The 25,967-nt window shown below is 40.5% G+C and overlaps 1 protein-coding gene and 1 pseudogene across 1 annotated transcript in view; one reads left to right on the forward strand and one right to left on the reverse strand.

Annotated features, from left to right (window-relative positions):
* The first annotated feature begins 1,972 nt into the window (after positions 1–1,972).
* Positions 1,973–25,967, forward strand: part of LOC145397262 (glutamate receptor ionotropic, delta-2-like) — a 29,431-nt gene continuing 5,436 nt past the window's right edge. The window contains exons 1-6 of the mRNA XM_080270460.1: positions 1,973–2,147; positions 5,032–5,169; positions 12,350–12,512; positions 13,530–13,771; positions 15,151–15,335; positions 15,797–15,958. Of these exons, the coding sequence (XP_080126586.1) occupies positions 1,973–2,147; positions 5,032–5,169; positions 12,350–12,512; positions 13,530–13,771; positions 15,151–15,335; positions 15,797–15,958 (1,065 nt within the window). The remainder of the gene's footprint in view (positions 2,148–5,031; positions 5,170–12,349; positions 12,513–13,529; positions 13,772–15,150; positions 15,336–15,796; positions 15,959–25,967) is intronic.
* On the reverse strand, positions 14,302–14,418 carry LOC145397308 (5S ribosomal RNA; annotated as a pseudogene).

A 25,967-nucleotide genomic window follows, 5' to 3' on the forward strand; every position in this document is an offset into this window, starting at 1 on the left:
TTATATTAGACTGCGTGACCCATTCACCGGAAAGCATTAACCCTTGCCGACCTGCACACCTCATATAAGGAACACTGAAGGTCTGAATGGGCTATGCTGCAAACCTCATATGAGGTACAGTAGCTCCCAGAACTGGTGCAATGGATCGCATAATGAACAGTATGAAACATGCTGCCTGACCACTTGTCGTCTTGGTATGGTTGGTGAGCGTGGTTAACCGTCATACGCGCTACTGCTATTAAGCAAATCAAAGCTATCATAATATATATATATATATATATATATATATATATATATATATATATATATATATATATATTTATTTATTTATTTATTTATATAAATAACAGAACAGAGGAAGGAAAAAAAAATGAGTAAAAACAAAATAATCCATGCACCAGATTACTGGTGTCCTCTGTTCATAAAATATCTGTAACAGTAAGATTTGAACAGTTGTGGGTTGAAATTTGGAGGGAAACAACTCTTGGGAAGCGAGCTCCAGAGAGATGCTGGTCGGGCAATGAAAGAATTCTGATAGGAAGAAGTTCTGCAATATGGCTGAGTGACATTCCAGTCATGAGCGCTACCAGATGCCTGGAAACATCCATCGATATGTAAATGATAACCGTTCCATAATATTTACGTCTCTGTGTTAAAGAATATAACCAATTACGGATAATTATACCATGATACATGCATCTTGGGAAGCATAGTGACAACGATGGACTGAGTTACCATGTTCGAATATGAGTGAAACCACAGATCATGAAACAACGTGAGAGAAATATCCATCACAATTGTTTCGTTATCACAACCACAGTTGGGCCATCAATGCAAAGGTTAACAATATAGGGCCTGCATGTCCAACTATTTTAACCATGCGCCATTATTTATCTATACTATGCGGGCGATATCTCAGTGTCGGAAGGTATTGTGGTTTTGTGTTTCGCTACATGAATGGCGCGGCTTCATATTAGGTGCAGGCTTACCATTTGCCGCCTCCTCATGCAACACGTGTCAGATAACATCGTCCATTGTCTCAGACTGTACAGCACAAATATAGTTTTGAGAGCTACTTTACAATTCACATTTGTTATAAAACAATGACTCAGGGAAGGTAAAATACCTTACAAAGAATTAGACCTGCAGGGGTTAAGGTGTAATGTAATCCTGTAGCATATAAAGGATTAACTTGCACTCGTACTTGTTTTTCCCTACATGCCTATGTGCCTACTTGCTCGTACTTACCTTCCTACCTGCCACACCTTCCTGCCTAACTCTCTTCCTATCTGTCTACCTACCTTCCTCTCTGCCCACCTGCCTGCCTGATTACCACCATGCTCACGTTCTTACCTATCTATCCCCCTGCCTACCTACATCCTTAACGACGTATCTATCTACTTACCTATCTCCCTGCCGACTTTCTCCACGCACTGTAATTATGTCTTTTATTTTACATCGACATGTACTGCATAAGTACCACAATAGAATATATTACCACAAAAGATACAGATTTAAGGCGATAAAGATGACGCACACAAAAATCGCATTTGGTAAAGAGACCAGGGCTAAATATCAACATTAAGGGAAATTTAAGGTTAACTTATATCAACATAGTCTGGCGGAGGTTTGTTTGTATCGGAGGTAACTGAACAACTCCAACTTGAATATTAAGACGCACTTGCATGAAATTCGGCAAAATATTAGTGTCTATTTTTTGTATGAATGCTTTTCCTTAGTAAACATTCAGATTTTTCTTCCACTGTGACTACACTCAACCATGAACCTTTCTGAAAGTGGCTACTAACTATTTATCGGGTTAGAATAAGTACGCTGTAGAATCAACCTACCGAATGCAGATTTAAAGAGGTAATGTTAAAAAGCCGCGTAAGAGGACGGGAACAGGGCTCCAGGTGTCAGCATTAAAAGGGAATTCTCGCTTAGGCTGATGGATGATGCTGGCCTATGGAAGATGTCTGACACGCGTGTGGTGGTGGTGGGTGGGTTTGCAGGAATGGTGAACGTCCTACTCCATCCTAGCCTTCGCAACACCATCCACGCAGTATACATTGCCATCCAACCCCCTCTGTGTAAGACTTCACGATTTGAGCCACGCCTACGCATTAGCTTCTCCGCTGATGATAGTGGTGAGACTGTCAAACACTACGGTCCTATAAGTTTTCCACATATTGCATTGAATTCATAACCTTGTTTAAAACTACATCAGCCCCTAATGACGACAATTACATAGCTATCATACCGTAGTCTTTCTGTTGTCAGGCGGATTTCCTCTGCTCAGTAATGGTCCTTTGTCTGTAAACAAAAATCGATTTGTTTTCAAGCAGTTTCACTCTGTGTGTTGGCATGAGTAAAAGTTCACTCACACCTTTCTGCCTGCTACGCCAGTGGAAGGTGTTACATGCAGTACAGGTATATTTTTCTGTCAGCTATATGGAAATTGTTCACAGGGAACAAACAACAGCACTGGGTCGACCTGGACCTTCGTCATGCATGTTCAATGTTCATACCTGAAAAGGGTCCATGTGTGACCGAAGCTTTACAATGAACACAAGGTCATTATTAAATCCATGGGCACCTCTTTTACGGATTTTTTTTTTTTTTTTCAAAGAGCTTTATTTTTCCCAATACACGTTTATTTGATGTTGCAGTTTATCAGAAAGGTTATTTTCTATATAATGATAACCTCATCTAACCACGCGGAAAGAGAATGTAATGTATTCAGGTGGCACTGCTTTACCATGCACAACAGACCCCAACATTCCCCACCAAAACACTTCATGTCTTTTATGGGGACAGATGAGGTTACTTTAATTTCTGAGAACACTTTTTCAACCACCAACAACATCAGATTATATAATTTGGGGGATTAAAAAAGAAAAACGAGTAAAACAGTATAAAACGCTGAAAAAAGTATCCCGTAAGTAGGCCTAAAAACCAAACACAATTTCATCTTATGGTGTAAATCATACAACTGTGTACAGTATATCACGGCATTGAGAGATGCTGGAGGAAGCCACATTTACTGTATATGGTGCCACTGACAATACTGAATGCCTTTGATGCCCAGTTATGCACGCGTCCCAGAACTCCTTCCCTATCCACTTAACGGAGGATGGCGTTCTGCAGAAAGGCAGCTTGAATATCCAGCCTGCTGGTTTCACGTTTCAAATGAACCACAACAACCACCACCAGCAACAAGTACTGCTAATGAAATGCACTTTGTGAGCGCGTAACGAGCGAGCGAGCGTTTGTACATACCCCTATCATTATAATTTCATCTTGGTGTAAACTTTCAACATTTCTGGTGAGGTAGTTGAACAATAACATAAGAATAATCGAGCTAAAATATTTACTCTCTCACGTTTTCTCTTTGGATATGCATATAGCGAGGCGCTATAGTATTTATCACACGCTCAATGTTAGTTCTCTGCTTCCGACTTATCGTGTCAGTGAACTGCGTCGCTAACGCCTGACTATTGAACAAATGATAAAACCTAGAAATGGGGAGATTATCCTTGCTGATTTCACCCGTTAGACATAGAAAAAATGTTCATGTAAAATTATGAGCGTAATATCCGATATTTAATTTTTAGAATTCATGTCAGAAAAGACAAGTGTTACAACAAGAAATCTTTTTTAATTCGATTTCTTAGTGGAGCATGTCAACTGAAGTCCTCGGTACGTTCCCTTAGAAAGCTGGACTTCCACAGGATCTCATGAGTAAATATATGACTAAAAACAAAATTTATTGAATGTATCTACTACCTCCTTAAAGAATCTCGTCTCTGTCTCACATAGTAGAAAAGTTATTAACTTCTGAAAACCATTGCAGCCGGGCCGTAGCATGTCGGGCCGTTCATTTCTCACCTGAACATAAACATTGCTTCGCTAGCTCCACTCGCTCTCTCATAATTATTATATTAACCAAAACGGTACAGTTTAACAAAAGAACATTGCATCTTACATCATCAGTGGCTATTATTTTCCTTTTGCTAAGTACTGGTTCCCGCAACGAGTCTTCTTCATAGCTGTCTATCCACGTGGCATCCTCCTCCTCGAGCCCAGCGTCTAACAGCTCTCTCTGAGCCACATTTCTCCCCCTATCTTCTACCTTCCTCTTAACTTCCTTACTTCCACTAGCCTTCTCCACGCATTCTTGGGCGACGCTTTCTCTTGTCTTCTCACTACATAACCGTACCACTTCAAACTCGCTGTTGATATTCTCAGTGATAAACACCAAAGGTGCTCTCATCATTACTTCCTCGTTTCTATGCCTGTCTCTGAGGGAAATGCCCAACATCCACTCGTGACAGAAAACCCACACGGGCTGACGAAGAGATATTTTCTAAACAGTTTCTGCAGTTACTATCATCTTCTTCAGTGGATATACAGACCAACATCTAGATACTCATATTATGGAAAATAAGCATGCATGTAAGACAGGCAACACAAATAATGCAGTATATGTTCACTCACCCGAAAACTACCATGTAATCAGCTGGAATTCCTGTGAAATGCTGTACAAATGTACCAATAAATAGGCAGATTAATTTAGGTTGTGTGTAAAGACAGATATACCAGTTTCAACCTTTGTGAAAGCATGCGCAAAACAGATTCATTAATGAGAGGATTGGTAACTAGATCCCTGCCAGCCGTCGTAATACCTCCCTCAGGTAATGGGCAGTGTCGTGGTGGAGTGAGGAGAAGTCACGTGAGGTACAGTTGGGGAAATGTGAGGCGTAGCCATCAGGTACAGAACCAGCGGTTCTGTTTGCTATGTATCGATCTTGGTCAGTATTTCCGCTGAAGAGGCGTCGGCAATCGCCAAAACTGTGTGGAATATATCTTTTCCTCTGCCAGTGTGGGTTACTTTGTCTTCATCAGTATTCACAAGAGTGTGACTTTTCAGCCGTCTTCCACTAAAGTATTCCTATTTTATTCCTTGGAAGTTTCTCTACATCTGATGTTTACCCGTAACTCATGACTTATCCAGACATACCATTCTTGCAGAGATAAAGAACGTGGAGGAGCGGGTGAGGGTGTACAAACGGTGCCTCTACTGCAGTGAAGGGAAAGCCAACGACCATTTTGTCCAGAATGACAACATTACATCACTCCAGATTGATCACTGTCTCCTGCATGGTGAAGGTATTTTATTGCAACTTAAAATGTTTTATTGCCGCGACTTTCTGTAGGTTGAATATTACGTCCATCATAAGCTGGTGAGCATGTGAAGTTACGTGAAGCAATAAACAGACGAATGAGGAAGGCGTTATTGTGGATGTGCTACAAAGCATTAAGAGAAGTACTTTAGATGCATTGGCCATGTTGCGAGAATGGAAAGAGAGAGACTGACTAGGAAAGTGTAATATGAATAACGTGTTGAAAGGGAGGGAGAGGGGGAGACCAAGGAGTAGATAGAGGGATGGGCTTCAGATGTATATGACAGGAAGGTTAAGATTTAAGGGGAGGACAATTCTATGATGAAGGTCAAGGTGGCACGGAGGTGATTCGCACGTGTCCGCTGCCTCTGCAATTAAGACGTCTGGATTTAGATTGATAAATAGCAACCTGGATGATAAAATTTTTAAAGTTTTCTTAAACATGTTACGACTCTCATTGTCATGATATTTCCAGCTAATGCCAGACGATTTTATGCCACGTACACGTCAAGAACTTGCTGACGTGGATGGTTTTGGGAAGTTTACATCACTATCCGGCAAAACACTTGCAGATATGGGTTCTAACTTCTATGGAACACGGGTAAAGTGATGCAGAACTCAAGCCTCAAATTGCCCTCACCAAAAACCAGCAGGTGTGAATGTGGCCTTCATCTATTAAGCATATAATGCAGGAGACTTGGAGTGTTAATTTTTTTTTTTTTCTCAAGAACAGCATTTGCTGTATGTGTCAAACCCTCCAAAAGGCATGACTAAAGTGCATGCCACTAATAGGAGATATTAGGGTAAGGATAAGGGCCTTGACCGCCACCTCATTCCATAAAGACACTGTCAGGCAGAGGATCGGCCGGGCAGTGTGCTACTGATACCAAACGTCTCCAAGCTGATGTATTATTCACATTTATTTCTAATCATGAAATGTCTTTATTTATTCTTATCTTTTATTGACATATGTACAATAATTAATCATTATATGTAATATACATAAAGAGGCTCTTAACACGATTCACATAAGAGATCGATTTCTACGCTGTGACAGTATAGGCGTAGCCTGGCTGACGGGCACCAGGCTGACTGGCATAAAATAATAATAATAATCTAACATGCCACCAAATGTACCTTAAACAGAGGCGTAAATAGACGTCATCGACTTGCATCTAATTAGACACAAAAGATTGCTGAAGTCTCCCTAGAGGCTCTAGTTTGAATACAATAAGTGACTCGGACAAAGGTGATGCTAGCTCGGTCCCTGCTGCTAACAGGGTCCTGCCATAACACATTTATGATTGCAGCACTGCTAACATTATACCTTAAGTAATGCCAGAAGGTACTACTTAGATGAAAGTGATAAACAGAAGCTCGAGTGTTAATCCTTTGACTGCGATGAATTTCAATTAGAAGAATAATATCTTCGGTTGTAAGCTAAAATATTATGACAGGTGGTCTAGTGGGTTGAGATAGTTCAAAGGGATGTGGCACATAAAAGTATACCTCCAAGATTTTTTTTTATCGCAATGTTAATAGAGGTCAGAAAAGAAATAATCCATACACCAAATTACAGGTGTCATTCATTCATAGAAAATCTGTAACAGTTGGGCTTGAATTGGTGTATGTTGAAGTTTGGGGGGAAACTATTCTGGGGAAGCACGTTACAAGGATATGCAGTTCGGGTAATAAAAGAATTCTGATAGTCAACAGTTCTGCAATATATTGTAGGATGCAGTTCGGGTAATAAATGAATTCTGGTAGTCAACAGTTTTGCAGTATACAGTAATTGTGTGACAGTCCACTCATGAGCGCTACTAGATGTCTGTGTGCCATGTGGGAAGGCATGGAGAGGTGGCACAATGGATGTAACTTCGTCTGAGGAATTCCCATTGAAGTATCGGTAAAATAATGCAAGGGAGGCAAAATCCCCTCTTACTTGTAGGGGAGGAAATACATTTCTAATTGCAGGACTATTAATAATTCTTGCAGCTTTGTTCTATATTTTTTCCAGTTGTTTCAGTGCAAACTCGCAACACTATAACCATGCCTCAGAGTCCACGGGGGGGTGGACCATAAATGCCCCCACCATCCGCCCCTCTCCCGGTGACGACTCCTAGACTTAACTGGAACCACTTTCTGACTCACATCTTCATTTCTGCAACATTCGAGGCCTTTCCTCAAACTTTCTCTCTGTTGAACACCACCTCTCTTACTTTAAGCCTCACCTTCTCTTCTTAACAGAGACTCAGCTGTCTGAGGCAACTGACAGCAAACCCTTTCCTGTATCCTCCTACTTTCTCTATACTCATTTCAAAGCCAAATGTGGCTGTTGTGTCTATGTACTCAACGACCCATCTTGATCTCGTAATCCTGAACTTGATTCTTCTGATTTCTCTACTCTCTGGCTTCGGCTTTCCTGTCATTCTCTAACTAAATATATCTGCACTGTTTACTTATCTCTTCATTCTACTGACTATCAATAATTCATCGACTATCTTACTTCTACAATGAAACACATTCCATCCATTTCTCCTTTCTCTGAGATCTCTGTTCTAGGTGATTTCAATGTTCACCACCACCTTTGGCTCTCCTCTCCTTTCACTGATCCGCCTGGTGAACAAGCTTACATCTTTTCTATCCTTAATGACCTAGAGCAGCTTGCACAGCACACTACCTGTATCCCTGATCGTCTTGGAGATAGCTCCAACATACTTGACCTCTTCCTTACAACTAATCCCTCTGCTTACACTGTTAATCTTTCCTCCCCATTGGGCTCCTCTGATCATAACCTTATTACCTCAACCTGTACTATCGCTACGGTATGGCCTGTGGACCCTCTAAAGAAATGTCGTCTGTGCCAGTTTGGATCTGCGGATTGGGAGGCCCTCAGGCAGTATTTCTTTGACTTGCTCTGGAATGATTATTGCTTCCATGGACGGGAGCTATCTGAGTGTGCATTGTTCATTACAAAGGTTATTTTCTCGGGCATGGAAGCATACATTCCTTTCTCATATCCTTTGACTAATTCAAGAAAGCCTTGGTTTAATCACGATTATTTTAATGCTGTCTGCAACAAGGAGAGGGCCTATAAAAGATACCGGAACCAACCCACCCCTGAATCACATATTTTTTATGTTTCTGCCCAGAATCCTGCTAAGTCTGTTCTTCGCTCTGCTAAAAATAATTTCATCTGTACTATATGCTCTCAACTCTCCAACTCGAATTCTTCCCGTTCCTTCTGGCACCTTGCCAAAAACCTTTATAACAACTTTACCTCATCATCCAACCCTCCTCTTTTGTACTCTGATGGCTCTGTAGCTCTTTCTTCTACTGATAAAGCAGCTCTCTTCTCTAAGACTTTCTCCTCCAATTCCATCTTTGACTTTTCTGGTGCTGTTCCTACATTACTTCCACCCCTCTGACTTCCTCATGGCTGACATTAAAATGTCTTCAGCTGATGTGTTTTCTACCATCACTGGACTCATTACTATCAAAGCATATGGGCCTGATGGAGTCCCTCATGTTGTCCTCAAGAACTGTGCTTCTTTGCTTACACCCTGCCTAGGTAAACTCTTTCGCCTTTGTCTTTCAACTTGTACCTTTCCTTCTTGCTGGAAGTTTGCTTTCATTCAGCCAGTCGCAAAGAAGGGTGACCTTTCCCAGCCCTCTAACCATCGTCAAATTGCTTCAACATCCTGTGTCTCAAAAGTTTTCGAGTCTATTCCTAACTGACAAATTTTAAAGCATCTTTCCTATCACAACCTTCTTTCTGATCATCAGTATAGGTTCCATCAGGGACGCTCCACTGGCGATCTTCTCACCTACCTTTCAGACTCCTGGTCATCCTCCTTTGGGTGCACTGGCGAAAGCTTTGCCATTGCACTTGACATAACAAAGGCTTTCGATCGAGTCTGGCATAAATCTTTAATATCCAAACTGCCCTCTTACGGTTCCTATCCTTCTATCTGTGCCTTCATCTATAGTTTCCTTTCTGGTCGTTCTATAGCTGCTGTTGTGGACGGCCATCGTTCTTCTCCTTGAGCTATGAATAGTGGTGTTCCTCAGGGCTCTGTCCTATAACCAATTCTCTTCCTTTTATTCATCAATGATCTTCTAAGCTGTACATCTAACCCTATCCACTCCTACGTTGATGAGTCCACCCTTCACCTTTCCATTTGGTTTCCGCAGCGTCCATCTCAGCAGTTACTTCAACAAACAAGGGATGAGGCTATTGCACACCTAATGTCTCGACTTGGCTCGTATCTCTGAGTCGGGTAAAATTAATCTTGTTGTTTTTAAAGCATCAAAGACTCAGTTTTTACACCTATCAACCCGTCAAAATCTTCCACAGGTGCACCCACTAATGATTAATAATAACCAGCTGAACCCTGCATCATCCTTGAACAATGATTAATAATATCCAGCTCAATCCTGCATCATCCTGGAACATGCTTGGGGTTTCATTCACTCGGGACTTATCTTGGAAAGATCATATTGCATCTCTTCTAAAATCTGCTTCCAAGAGATTAGGTGTGCGAAGCCAACCAGTGCCTTTTTTACCCCTGCACAGTTGTTGACTTTATACGCTGGTTTTATTCGTCCCTATTTAGAGTACAACTCTCATGTGTGGGGAGGCTCCCCACATACAGCTCTTCTCAATAGGGTGCAGTCAAAGGCTCATCAACTCTCCTCCTCTTACTGGCCCCCTTCAACCTGTCTCTTTGCCGCACTGTTGCCTCTTTGTCACTTTCACATTGCTACGTGAATGGTCACTGCTCCTCTGAATTGTCTGCTTGCATCCCTGCACCTCTACGAGGGTTGCGTAGCACCCGTCTAGCAACAAACTCTCATCCCTTTTCTGTCCAACTCTCCTATGCAGGAGTTAACCGTTACTCCCAGTCCTTCATTTATGCAACAGGGCAGCTCTGGAACTGTCTCCCTCTGTCTGTATTTCCTACTTCGTATGATCCCCAATCTTTCAAACGCAATGTGTCCATTCATGTCGAAGTGAACGGATCTTGAATTTGGCTCTCTTTTTTATTGTTTTTTTTTTTTCTTGGAAGGAACTGTTTTGCTGGCTTAGCCTTTGGTTCCTTCTTCCTCGCATAAAAAAAAAAAAGTTGACGAATATTCCTCACATAATACCACGAAGGAGCGAGTAAGGCTAGCCACCCTCATCTCAAATGTCATGACAGTGTTGCCTAGCCCCGAGCTTCTAAGCTTCTAATGGGGCAAAAGGGGATTACATCATGGATGGATGAAATACGTCAATAAATTCCTTGGATACCCTTTTGCAGCAGTTACCAATTTTAGTCAGTGTCATAGGGTACGAAGATTGTCAATGTCTGGCTCAATGACTGTTTTCGCTGCAGGATGGTCCATAAGTAGCTCTCCACCAAAAACTTATCTCACGATAACTGCACTTAGTCTTTTCAGATAATTTCAAAATGGTGTAAAAAATTGAAAGATTATAACAAAATTGCTGCACGTCGCCATGATGAGAGGATTATTTTAGTACATTATGAGTTAAGACAGTGGTAAAAGTTATAGTTACATATAAAAAAAAATACAGTCGTAGAATCTACGAGTATACCCCTATACTCGTATTACAAATTAGTATAATGGTAGAAGTAAGACCCACAGAATATAAGTAAGGTACTGTAATGGCAAGAATTATACCCATAAAATAACTTTTTTATCTTCATAATAAATCTAAATATCAGTGTTCCTTATTAAACCAAATTTCAGTGTGTTGCAGAAATTTCTGTTACTTGCATAATTCGCCTACGATGTAAGGCTGCATTTAGCCGGCTCTGCGCAGAGTGACAAGCGAAATGTTTTCTTGATCTGGCTGACTCTACAAGGAGTGACAAGTCAGTTTCGTGTGTACCCAGAAACCACTAGTATGTTGGGTGATAATCTTACAACAAAACGATGCTTCGTGGCCCAGTGAGATAAAGTGCTCCAGCGAGATGGGGTCCTGATGGGTTCACATCCCAGCGAATGTTGGAGTATATTGCTCACATAATGCCACTTTGGGACGAGGAAGGCTGGTCATCCTCGCCTTAAATGTACAAACTGATTAGCCTAACCCCGAGTCCCTACGCTTCTGTTGTGGAGGAAAAAAGTTTGATGAAGCACAAATGAACAATCAATGACACGGAATTTTTTTCATCTTGAAAGAAAAGAAGAGTCATATAGTAGAAGCCAGCACAGATATTACAAATAAACATTCACAAAAAGATATCCAACAACAAAACTCGTTCATTTCCGGATACCTGGACACATTCCGTAAAAAGAGGTGGAATGAACAGATATACTGACTGGGGAAGATAGTCTCAGAGTTGAGCTGTTGCAAGACTGAGAGTATCGGTTAACATTGCACTCGAAAGCCGAAGAGAAAACGGAAAACGTTTTCATTTAGAGGACATCTATTATACTGAGATTTGCTGCTGCCAGAAAACAAATAGAGATTTTGTATATTCACTTTGCAAAAATGTTGAATTATATAAATATTTAAAAGAAAAATAATTAATACAACTGATAAAAAAAAAAAAAAATGGCCTAATGGCCTTGGCCTCTGGACCTGTGATCGAAAGACAAAAATATAAAAGAAAAAAAATGCTGCCAGATGATAATATTCACCTCACAAGAAGCACCTGGAAGTGACGAGTTAATGAAGGCAGTGACCCGTATTCTTGCTAGTTAAACAGGCTCCCTAGTACCTTTTCTTCAGCGATGTATTTCGTCTACAGTACCTTATATACTGTTGATGTATTTTTATTTTCAATATAGATGAAATAAATAATACAGAAAAGATTACTAACAAGGCACAAGTAGAAATTAACTAAAAAGGAAAAGGTGCAAGGGAGTCAGATTAACCGACGAAAATACCGACCTATACTTAATGTCTTCACTTGTTATTTTATTTCTGATGCTGAATAAATCTATCACGGGATAATAAGAATTATATAATAAATACGCCATTGTTGTGGTAAGGATAAACACTTCAGAAATAATTTTGATTTCTTTTATAATGGTGCTATTGTCAATACATTTTGTTCACCTAGCAAGGACGTACTGTACATGAGCTTGAGAGAGTTAGAATATAAGTATCTTGTAAATTTTAAAGAGATCATTATTTTTTCACTCTCATGCAGAGCAACTACGGAATCTGATGGGCTACAGAATGAGGGTCATCTCAGTGCCAGTCTTTCCATATGTAGCCTACGAAGCAAATGACGGCCCTGACAACTTGGTTACATTAGCAGATTCCACTGACACTCGCCTGCTCGTCTCTCTGTCCGGCAAGCTTAACTTTACGTAAGTTGTTTTTAGATACTCTCAACCATCTGAACATGTTACTCAGGCAAAACCATGAAAATGTAGAAGTTAGGGTCGAACTGTTGTGTATTAGTTTCTGTAATTTTTCGATTTAAACCAATTCTGGTGAAAGGATTTAGTGTCAGCCGAGGTGGCAGCGGCGATTAAAGATCTCAGTGGTGTTATTTGTAGTGATGTGTTAATGTTAGTGAAAATGGTGATAGTGATGACAATAGCAGTGATAATTGTTAATGAGGATGTTGTACGGAGGAGTGCATGAAAGGGTTTGGCATCTCCATTTAGCTTGATGGTCGTTGGATTTAGTGTGCCTGATACGTAATTATTATGCTACGTGTGGAAAGATGTATCTGTTAGGCGAAGCCAGTATTCTGGGATTTGAATGGTGAGTGTATACGTAGTTGTGTAATCGATTTCATTTGGCGTGCTGCTGAATAGTTTTCCTACTATCATATTATTTTCCTTTTCATGGTTTTATGGGCCCTCTCTCATCCATCATGCAGGTGGGAAAAGTACTCGGAATGATGATGATGATGATGATTTAACTAAAAGGCATATCGTACATTTACCATTCATCTCATTTTGGAGATAAGATTTTTTTTTTCATATAACAAAGGAAAACTTATACACTTTTTCAATTACCTAATAACAGTTACTTAGATAATATGTCAAATATGGCGTCATTCTCACCTGCGGCGGTCATGGCTGTCAGTTACAAAGACCCCAGAAGAAGCCAGAGCACTGAGACAGTATCACCGAGTGATAACTGAGAGTGGCTGAAGAAAAAAAAAAATGTATAACCACTCCGATGACCCTGTGTGTGAATTAAAGACCATTTTCCTCCATATAGTCATTAATTGTAGTTTCAAAATGGTTTAGTATTGGCCCTATGTTAACACTGCATTTATTCACTGATATCGCAAAATTATCACAAGATGAACCTCCTATAATTTAGTCCATTTTCAAGAAACACTCATTACATTTCCACATTCTGCACAGGTATGACGTGTACGCTGATCCTTCACAGATGTCGGGGATCGAAGATGAAGACGGAAATTTCAATGGCGTTGTTGGCCAGATACAGAGACAGGAAGCTGATCTGTCCACAATCGTAGCCATTTCAAGAACCCGATTAAGGGTGGCTGATTATATTAGGGTGTATCCCTCAGGCTTAATCATAGTAGTGTCCCTAAAGCCACAGTTACTGCCACAACACCTGGCCCTCATTAGACCATTCGCAGGTTAGTTAATTTAATCCCTTTTACAGCGCGTAGTTCACGGGTGTTTTATTAGCTGCTTGAAGCCAGTCACATTTATTTTTTCCACTTTATTATCTTTACTTTTACCGTATTTTTTTCTTTCATACTTAGGTACGTAAGAAATATAGGTGCAAGAAGTGATTACTCAAGACACTCTAACCTACAGTATATCCTCAGTTTCTTTCTTCTTTCTTTCTTCCAGACACCTTCAGTTCAGTGCCATTCCTTTATTTTTTATTTCCCACCGTTTCGCTTGAAAATTTGTAAAATTTTTACTTGAGCAAAATTAATGCACCCACATTTTCGTTTTTAATTTAGGCTTTCCACGAGGATCTCTGTGGTGAATGTCAAACCAAACATGAAAATTTTGGATTTCTGTGTTTTTGTATGTTTATCATCATCATCATCATCGCCAGATGCCATGTATCCCAGACAGGGTGGCCAAGGGCTTAGAGTTAATTGTTTTACAGGGAGGGGCACTAAACCTCCACCAACCCCACTTGACGTAGGGATGCCAACAGCATCTGGTGTTCCCAGGCGTTCACCCATCCAAGTACTAACCAGACCCAACGTTGCTTAACTTCGCTGATCGGACGGGAAGCGGTGTACTCAACGTGGTATAAACATGCTATTATGTTTAGAAGTATATATATATATATATATATATATATATATATAGCGGTGTACTCAACGTGGTATAAACATGCTATTATGTTTAGAAGTATGTCAGTGTATATATATATATATATATATATATATATATATATATATATATATGAGGGTGGGTTAAAAAACATATCATATCGATAAAGTATGAAGACACAAACACGAAGTGATTATCTTCACAGACTTGCGGCGAAACTACTGCAGCCACCTTTCAAACTTCTTTCTTTGAAGCTCATACAGTATGTGAAACTGTTTTATTAAAATTTATTTTGGTCAAAATTGAAAATTGTTAAGTAATCAGTTGATGCAACTTCTGATGTGTATAATCAACTCGAAATTTCAAGCTGACCAATTTTGTATTTCATAAGAAACTCGCTGAAATTCCTCCTTATTGCAGAAATTTATAATCGCCTAATTGTCAGCTGATATGTCAGCTGACACAACAGCTGACATGTTAAATCAACTCAAAATTTCAAGCTGAGAAACTTTTCATCTTATAAAATAATCGATCAGAGTTCTCCAAGAACAGATACTCTAACTTTCCCAGAAGGAAAATAAAAAAAGAAAAAAAGAAAAAATCCCCCAGGTCTACCACATATAGAACGGCCGGCTTCGCCGCAGGGAATAATATATCAGAAATACCTCTGGCCTGAAGTGTTTATCTAAAGTCATTAAACCTAACCAAAAATTCTCAGCTATGGTTTGGTTGGGAGTGCTGGTGTGTGTGGTGGTGTGGGCGGTTGTGCTGTGGATGTTGCACTGGATATATGTGTGGGCAATGGGTGGGACTCCACTTCGCATCAGCACAACCCTTTTGTACAGTTGGGCAGCACTCCTGGAGGAGTCCATGTCAGACCCTTCCTCCAGCTTTTCAGGACAGGTGCGTATTGTTTCAGCTGTATAATTTTTATCTTCCATTTTATCGCTTTCATCTTTTGTTATTGATATTTTTCATCATAAGTTTCTAACACCAAGTTCATTGTCATCTTCCATCATCTTCACTACCTTCGTTTTCATCATCTAAATTATCATTATCCCTTTTATGTTGCGTTTTTGGACGGTGGGAGTACGCATTAGGAAAAATTGTCTTTGACCCTTCTAGCATCCCAGGAAGTCCTCGACTTGCTGTGATTATTTCCTCTTTATAATGAAAAAAGCGCTGTGTTCATCATATTCTGTGTGTTCGGAGCATTACTGAAATCAGTGATGTTACTCAAGTCGTCAGTCTACTTGTCAATCCATCCTTGACATATGTGGCATATACAGTATAGGGTGCCCAGATTATAAGAACACCATATCTTACAGGCACATCTAATGCTATCCAATCTCTTGATTTTGCAGATGCATGTGGGCTGGTGGCTTGTGTTCTGCCTAGTTATATCGACGGGGTTCAAATCCTCCCTCGTAGCCCACCTCACCATCCAGGGCACAACACGTTCACCCGAGACCCTCGAAGACCTAGTTCAAACTAACGGATGGAGATGGGGTTTTGAGCCTTGGATGGTCCGTTATGCTCCAGGCAGATATTTTTCTGAACACACTAATCCTCTCATCAAAGAGATAGATAGGAGGAAAGAGGTTAGTTGCACTTAAAGAGCATTTTTCTTTTCTCCTTTTGTAAAGCTATCAACAGTGGTGTTGGCCAGGTCCTGTCCTGTCACCAACATTATTCTTTCTATTCATCAGTCATCTGATGTATAAAAATGTAGACCATTTCACTCATATACTGATGAGTCTACCCTTCACAGTTCTCTCAGCGTCCAGCACAGCGACCGTTTCAGTAGTTATTGCGTCTATTTCACACCTTATTTCTCATTCTCCCATCATTTCTGACTGCTGTAAAAGAAACCTTGCTGGTTTCAACATTTCAATAACTCAGTTCTTACATTTTCGATCCGTCAAGAAGTATTATTGCAACACTAATATATTTAGGTTCAACACACATCACTAACATTCAGCATCTGTGTTCAAGTAGGTGTGTTGTTTGTGAGAGACACTAGTGCGAGATGAATGAAATGTTTTGGCTTTCAATGGTGGAGCAATCATATCCATTAGTTCTGAATTTAGTTCTGTAATAGGTTACGTATTCTTTCAACCTTAATATATTTAATACCAACAGAAAACATTATCCTTTAGGTTTAGGATGTTGAGCTGAGCCAAACTTTGTTTGTGAGAGTAGGAATGGAGAGTTGAATGAAAATTACTTTCCATGGTTTGGCGCGGAGGAGAGTGTACCTGTTACCTCAACCATCACTACTACTCTTCAGTACGGTGACGCCATGGCTAGTAATTTCATACCTTATTCTGACATTTTCATTCACCTTCAGAGGCTTCGATTATTTTTTTAATGAAGGACGAGGACAAAATTACGCATCCAATTCAAGAATTTTTCATCATTATAAATCAATAATAATTTGACAGTATACAAATTCACCAGGAATATTCTCGCTTAGATTAAAAGCATTAAATTAACAAACCCCCGACAAGCCAACTTTCATATGTCGTGCCTGGCTAGCCATGTATATAACTGAATAGACCAAGATATTTCTAAACTGGATGCAGGCAAACACAAGGCCGAACTGAATTGAGTATGTCTGTTCGAATCGTGACTGTGTATGACTCGCCATTCCAACACCCTTTAATATGTAACCAGTTTGCTGAAAATCTTTAAACCGGAGAAGCATGGTTAATTCGGATGAAGCTGAGTCTTGTTGAGGCTCTTACAACAGACCCATTTCCTCATCAGTCATTAAGTCAGTTCTGGTGGTACCTTCCTGCTGATATCCCTGTCAGTCTTACTCTCATAATTAACCCCTTGAATACGGTGACATCATTTGGCAGTTACTGTAGTTTTCGCTGCCATCAAACGTTTCTGTCAGTTAGTAACCTGCTTTTGTAATAACAGGTAATAAAGGTTGTGCCTAAGCATCCCACTTCCAGAGCTACAAAAACGGTATCATCATACTGAAATATTGAAAAACTCATCAGACTGAAAGAGTTAAGAAGAGAGGCCGTAACTCAGCTGAAATAACTGGAGTAAATATAGATGTATTCGATATCGTAGAAAGACAGTCAGATATATCACATGTGATTACACATCCATAACCAGTGTTACTTTTTCAGTCTTTCCACAATTTATTACCAATCCAACTTTTTCTCCTTCCTCCATCAGACAATCAAGCACCCTCTGCATCTCGTAAATACTTCCGCATATCAGTACAATATCATCAGCATAGTCCAAATCCATCAGCCTCTTATTTTCTTTCCAATTAATTTCTGCACCTGTTCTCCTTACAGTCATTCTCATAACATAATCCATAACCAAAACAAACAGCAGTGGCGAAAGAGCTCCTCGTTGAATCACTCCTGACCTAACTTCAAATGGATCACTCAAAGAACCACCAACAATTACTTTACACAATGTGCCTTCATGCAGGCATCTAATTATTTACAAACTTTTCTGGTATACCATAGAATCTCATAATTTTCAATATAGCTCCACGTGAAACACTATCAAACGCCTTTTCAAAATCCACAAAACACATTCTAAGTGGCATTTTCATCTCATTAGCTTGTTGCATTAGATGCCTTACAATAAAAATCTGATCATTACAACCTCGACTCTTTCTAAATCCCGCTTGTTCTTCTCTTAAAATTTTATCAATTACTGGCTCTATTCTGTTCAACAAGATTTTGGGAAAGACTTTTGCAACTACAGGTGTCAAAGTTATCCCCCTCCAATTTCCATAGAAACTTAAATCTCACTGTTTTGGTATTTGTATAATCACACCATTTTTCCACTCTTCTGGAATTCCACAATTATCCCAAGCCACATTAAAAAGTTTCAAAAGCCAATTCATGAACTCTTCATTTTCCACCTTCAGCATTTTAGGAAATATTCCATCCTCTCCTGAGGTCTTAAAATTCTTTAACTCCTTTATTGATTTTGCTACCTCTTCCACGGTTATATCCCCTGTTTCTATCTGTAAATCCCTGTCGGCTGGCAAAATGTCCTCTTCAGCTGGGATTGGTCTATTTAAAGCAGATTCAAAATGCTCCATCCACCTTCCTTTTATATCCAGATCATTAGTCATCAAGTTACCATTTCTATCTCGTACAAGTATTTCTTTCCTTCTCTTTTCAGTCCCAGTCAACTCCTTTATGGCCTGATACTCTGCTCTTGTGCTCTGACCGTCATTTTTACTTAACTTAATAATTGTTGCCTTTTCATCATACAGCCTCCTCTTATCACGTCTAATGAGTCTTTTTACTTCAGAATGTATACTCCAGTACTTTGCTCTAAGTACTTCAACTACCTGGCCATCAGCATGTTGTTGTTCACTTCTTAACTTCGCCTCTTTCCTTTTCTGAATTGCATTCCATGTTTCATCTGACATCCACATTTTCCTTCTCACTTTTCCCTTAGTAACCTTAACACTCTCATGCAAAACCTCTTTTACCCCTCTCCACATTTGATTAATATCATTGTCTTCAGAATCCATCAAAGTCTGCAGGACCAGAAACCTGTTCCTACATTCCCACCGAAACTTCTCCTTCGTGTTCTCATCATTTCTCAGTTCATCAAAGTCATATTTATTACCTCCTGTACAATTACCATTAACGTTTCTCTTAATTCTTTTTTTTTTTTTTTTATTTGACACAAGTTGATGATCACTACCTATATCTGCCCCCCACCTCAGGCAAACATCTTGCAAATAACTCCTATGCCTTCTTCTATTTGCAATGTGGTCAATCTGATTACAATATTTACCACATGGTGAAATGCAACTAGTTTTATGTATTTTTCTATGTTCAAAGGTGGTTCCACCAATCATAAGGTCATTTGCCAAACAAAAGCTTCCAAATCGCACCCCATTTTCGTTTCTTATACCAACACCTCCCTTACCCGTACAATCTTCAAAGCCATCCCTAATACTGCCAACAATCGCATTAAAATCACCAATGCAAACTAATACATCATGTCTTGCCACTCTATTCACTACATCCTGCAGTTGCTCATAAAAGTTATCCTTCATTTCATCAGCAGTCTCATTTGTCGGAGCGTACTCTACCACCATACTGATATTACCATGGTCAGAGTTTAAACGTGCATAAAGCAAGCGCTCATTAATTGGCTCAAACCCACATAGTGCCTTGCAAGCAACACTACTCAACAATAAACCTACTCCTTAGTAATGATTTCCATCACTCCTACCAGAAACCAACAAAGTAATACCATCTTCCAAATTCATTTTATCAACACCAAGCAACCTCGTTTCTGTAAAAGCACAAATATCTATATTGTATTCCTTGAACACTGAAATAAGTTCTTCCATTTTACCAGCCTGATTGAGAGGTAGAAAATTTCAATTTCCTATTCTTAAGGTTCGTTTTGGATGTATAAACTTATTCCTACACCGTGGGATTCTTACCACCCCCTGCCCACTTAAGGGCTGCACGGAACTGCTTTATAACCGGAGTTCATCAAGATTTCTTAGGCCGAAAAATATTCTACCCTGGAGCCAATGCCAGTGACTCACAGGAACCAGACATTGGAGAGAGGAAATTAACTAAAAGAAAATAAAATGCAGAGGGTTAGGACAGACAAAGTACAAGAGAAAGAGAGACAGCAAACAGAATGTAGATAAAAGTGTCCCTTTTAGTCGCCTCTTACGACAAGCAGGGAATACTGGGGAAGTATTCTGTTCCCCCTTCCCCAGAGGGGAACGTGGAGAACCAAATCGATTGTGTAATTGGAAATAATGTGGTGAAGAATGTAGAAAATTTTAAATATCTGGGAACGATTGTATCATCTAATGGATCATTAAACACTGAAATTGAGGAGAGGATTAGACAGGCTTGGCGAGCAGTTGGAATGTTGAAATCTGCTTGAAATAATAATACAGTATGCTTTCGGTGCATACTAAAGTAAAAATTTACAAGTCCATGGTTAGACCAATTTTACTTTATGGTCATGAGTCATGGTACAGTACAACTGCAACAGATCAGAAAGTATTAGGATTTGAGAACAAAATACTGAGAAGGATTCTTGGGGTAAAGTGGCAAGACAGAGTTACAAATGAAAGATTAAGGGATATTACGAGAGTGGAACCAGTTGATGAATATGTGAGACTGTCTCGCTGGAAATGGCTGGGGCACATATATAGAAAAGAAAGCAGTTTAATACAGGATGTGCCAGAGTGGACTGCTAGAGGAAGAAGAGGCAGGGGTAGGCCGAGGGAAACCTGACTGAGGACAATGAAAAGAGAAGCGGGAGAGGAGTGATCGTGGGACCTGCAGGAGATGGCAAAAGACAAATATTGGTGGAGAGAGTTCATCGAGGCCCTATGCATCCCGTGGGGTGCCACAGGAAATGATTGATTGACTTATATATATATATATATATATATATATATATATATATATATATATATATAGAGAGAGAGAGAGAGAGAGAGAGAGAGAGATACATATATATATATATATATATATATATATATATATATATATATATATATATATATATATATATCATCGTCATCATCCGGACCTCCTTTCCCACCCTAGGGCAGGGTGACGGGTAGCAACGTCCACACAACCCAAATTTGCCCAGTCCAATGGGCCACACTTCCACTCACTCATCATTCAAGCCCCCTGAATCCTGGCTCTATCGGATACGCCAAAAACATTCACCACGTTCTGTAGCTTCACATAAACGTATCTGATTGAGTCAATCCGGATGCTGCCACGTTAAAAAGGGGTGCCAAATCCCTGATCATGCACTTCTCCCCACAACATTCATCCAGCCGGCTCGATCTCTTGTCAGTACCCTAGCCTCACCGACTTCCAAACCTCTCTTCCTCACACACTCATCCACCATATCTCTCCACCTTCTCCTCGGCCTACCTCGTCTCCTCCCTGCTTCAAATTCGCTCAGGTATAGCTTTTTCACCACTCTGTTGTTATCCATTCTCTCCACATGTCCATACCATCTCAGTACACTCTCCTCCATTCTGGTATCCACCGACTTCCTCACTCCACATCTTTTACGAATCACATTGTTTCGTATCATATCCACCCTCTGTACTCCACATACATACCTCAGCAGTCCCATCTCCACTGCTGTTACTCTTGACTCTTCATTTTCATGCCACACCCTAGTCTCACATCCATATGTTGAAGTTGGCACTAACATTCCTTCATGCAAGCCTCGTGCAGTTGCAACACTCAAGCCTCTGTTTCTTATCAAGGCCTTCATTTCACCAGCCACCTTTCTTCCTTGTGTCACTCTACTTTCAACTTCTTTTGCACATTTTCCTCTCGTTTCTATCAGTGTACCAAGGTACTTGAACTCTCTCACCAGGACCTGGAGCGGTGGCGTCTTTGTTGTGGGTCTACCCCTCCCAGAGGCTGTCGAAGACAAGAGGAGGACGGCATGGGGGCCAAACCACCACAAACCCCCCCAGCCCCTCACGGGGCCCGAGAACCTGGGAGTGGCTGAGATGCGGGCATTATCCAGCCCTCTTCAGCTACCAGAAGAGGCTGGAAGACTCCGTCGCTGATGCCTGTCCAGAATGCAACACAGCATCCCATACTATTAAGCACATTATGGAAGACTGCATTGCACACGATCACCTACGCCAACAACACAACATACACTCTTTGAGAGCTCTGTGGGAAAGCCCGGTCTCTGCCATGGCCTTCCTTAGGGATTCGGGGCTGTTCGGCCAGAGAGCCTAGAGAACAACAACAACAACAACAACTCTCTCACCAACTCCAGTCTCTCACCCTTCACTGTAACATCGCACTGGGAGTCACCTTCTCTCTCAGTAACCATCTCTTTACTCTTTTCTACATTTACTCTTAAGGAAAGATGCTCACAGACATCAGCAAAACTCTGCAGTAGTCTACCAAGTTCGTGTCCGGTATTTGCAAGCAGTACTGCATCATCAGCATACAACAAATCTGAGATATTCCTTCCATCACCATTCATTACCAACGCCATCCCTCTCTCCATTACTCGTGTTTTTACTTCTCTCATCACCCCATCCATATATATATTGAACAACCATGGGAACATCACACAACCTTGTCGCACACCCACACCAATTGTGAACCATTCACTTAGATGACCATTAACCCTTACACATGCCTCACTACCATCATAAAAACTCGTGACGGCACCTAGCAGCTTACCATCTACGCCGTCCATGTGCAAAACTTTCCACAATCCCTCTCTGTCCACTTTGCCATATGCCTTTTCCAGATCCATACATGCCAAAATCACCTTATGGTCCTTTTCACAAGCCTTCTCTGCTACTGTATCAGTTTCAGTGCAAATATTTGATCCACACATCCTCTGCCACTCCTAAAGCCACCCTGTTCATCACTCACTAGGACTTCTGAGATCTCTCTTACTTTCTCTATAATACTTGTAATTTTTCCATATACCTTCCCCACTGCACTCAACAACCTTATGCCACGATAATCCTTGACTCACTTCGCTCACTTTTGTTTTTGTACAGGGGTACAAGTACAGCCTTTTTCCACTCTGCAAGCATAGTTCCACTCATCCATGCCTTCTTACCCATCTCCAACAAGCACTTCATTGCACTCTCTCCACTACACTTATGTATCTCTCTGCATACACCTCATCAACCCCAACTGCTTTCCTATTTCTCAGGTGCTTCACAGCTCTCTTCACCTGTGTGAGTGTCACATCTGGCACTGCATTCCTTCTCTGCACACCCCTAAAACCAATCATGTGTAGAGCTGCTCTGCTTTCTCTATTCTCATTCATCAGGCTTTGAAAATATTCTTTCCATCTGGTCGTTACTGCATCCCCATGGGTTAATAGTCTACCACCTACTGTACATCCTTCACACCATCACATTTCTTTGTGCTTTAAATTCTACATTTCTGCACCTCTTTCAACAATAACTTCCTATTTCCGGAGTAGTTCGCATTCATTTTTCTTCCTAGATCATCATTCCTCCTTTTTCCTCTTCACTATTCTCTTTATGTGCTTCTTGCTCTATATATATTCAGTTCTTATTTCAACTGAAACCCAGTCCTGTAACCACTTTAGCCACTTCTTCCTCTTTTCCTCCACCACCCTCTTAACCTCCTCATCCCACCATGCCATACCTTTCTGCTTTATTGTTACTCTTGCCACTCCACACACTGCTTTAGCATTTCTAACTAAGCAGTTCCTACATGCATTCCACAGGCTGTCCAGATCCAGTTCATTCCAGTTCACTGATTCTAACTCATCCTCTACTTTGGTCAAGTAATCATCTGCCATTTCTTTGATCCTCAGCTTCTCAACTTTCAGTCTTTCTCCCTCACTGCTTCTCTCTCTCCTGATCCACCTCACTCCTCTCAGCTTGATCTTGCATACCACATTCATATGACATGATAAACCTCAACATCGTCCTCTCACGGCCCTCGTATCAGCAACCAATCCCATCATTGACCTTTCTATGAGCGCGTAATCAATCAGGTTTCTTTCAACACAGTCCTCGTTCCCTCAATACCATGTATATTTATGTGCAACCTTGTGTTTGAAATACAAGTTACAAATGCACAACCTCCTCTCCTGACACATATCCTTTAGTTGCTTCCATTATAATTTTCTCCTGGTACTCCATAACAACCCATTATGTCATCCTAAGGACCAGTGTCTACTCTTCCATTCATATCCCCCATTATGATCACTTTATAGCTCCTGGGCATTTCTCCCACCACTTCACCCAGCACATCCCAAAACCTGTCTTTCTCTCTCTCACTCCCGTCCTCACACGGTGCATACGCTACAATTACTGTCACTTTCACCTTCTCAAACTTGAACTTGACATACATACTTCTCGAGCTGACACATTTGTAGTGTCTCATTCCAATCTGCCACAGCTCATTCATCAACAAAGCAACTTCTTCCTTGCATCTTCCTCGCCCATTCATGCCCAAACTTACACATTTCACACCCTCCCACTCCCCCACTTCACATCCTTTCATCTTCATTTCACACAATGCCATCACAGTATACCTTGTACTCTTGAACATGTTCACCACTTCCACCCTCTTGCTGGCCTCATTTACACCTCTAACATTCCACATGGCCATTCGAGTCTGCCCATTTGGTTGGGGCCCTGGGCAGGTATTGGGCTCTCCGAGGCTCTCTGAAACTACTGCCATGATTAAGTGATTTTGGATAGGGGGATCTGGGGGACACTTAACCCTGCCAGAAACCCGTTATTTGGTTACCACCCAGAACAGTAAATGGTTTCCTGAGTACAGGAAACAATTTGGCTTTTCACTCAATGTGTAGATCATATGGCATCTTTACATTGAGTGAGTGGATGATGGGGTCCCCCATCCACCACAATATATATACATATATATATATATATATATATATATATATATATATATATATATATATATATATAAACACACACACACACACACACACACACACACAGCTGAGTAACCTTAACCTTGCCCTTACAGTAGCACCGAAATTACCATTTTGGGTGATATTAATGTACATCATGTTGAATGGTTATTGCATTCTGCCAGGACTGACGATTCTGGTCTAGATTGCGAGCTGTTTGCAAAATCGTTTAATCTCATGCAGTTGGTAAAGCAGCCAACCAGTATACCAGATAATCCTGACTATAATGCCCATCTCATGGATCTATTCCTGACAAATAATCAGATCAATACAGGATAGAGGTACTGTCACCACTTGGATCCTCTGACCAGAATCTCATCAAAGCCTCATTAGTTAACCCCCAAACCTTCCCGTTCTAAACCTGTCAAGGTGACCCGATGGCACTTTGATAGGGCAAACTGGGATGGATTTAGAAATTATCTTGCTGATATTCCATGGCAGTCTTTCCTCTCAAGTGATGGCAATTATGCCCAGTCCCACATTAATGACTTAATACTAACTGATATGGATTTATTCATACCGAGCCAAGAGTTCACCAAAAGATCGAACTCTCCAAAATGGTTTGATAGCAGCTGTGCAAGAGCAACAGTCCAAAGGTCATTAGCATATAACTCTTACTTAAAATAAAAAACATCTGAACCACTCTGTCAATTTAAAATTGCTAGAGACCATGCAAAAGCTGCAATGAATCTCGCTAAATCAAACTTTCTTCAAATGAAGCATCAAAACTACTTAACAACCCTAATGACAATAGAATATTCTGATCAACTCAATATTCTTTCAGTAAAAACTTTAACAAGTCATCAACCATTCCCACTAAAATCTTCAGATGGCAACATTGCAAATGACCCGCATGGGAAAGCAAATATATTTGCCAGTACATTTTCCAGAAATTCTACCATAGAGGAAGTCAGCCGGAAAGTTCCAGTACTAGAACTTGACTCTCCGGAAATTGTTCCACTAAAAATACAGGCAAGATACGTAAAATCCGTCCTAGATAATTTACCTACCAACAAAGCTCCAGGCCCAAATGGAATTCCTCCAGTTGTTTTGAGAGTG

This window comes from Coenobita brevimanus, chromosome 40, assembly GCF_032717465.1.
Source record: "Coenobita brevimanus isolate Jiangsu-jjx chromosome 40, ASM3271746v2, whole genome shotgun sequence".
Classification (NCBI taxonomy): domain Eukaryota; kingdom Metazoa; phylum Arthropoda; class Malacostraca; order Decapoda; family Coenobitidae; genus Coenobita; species Coenobita brevimanus.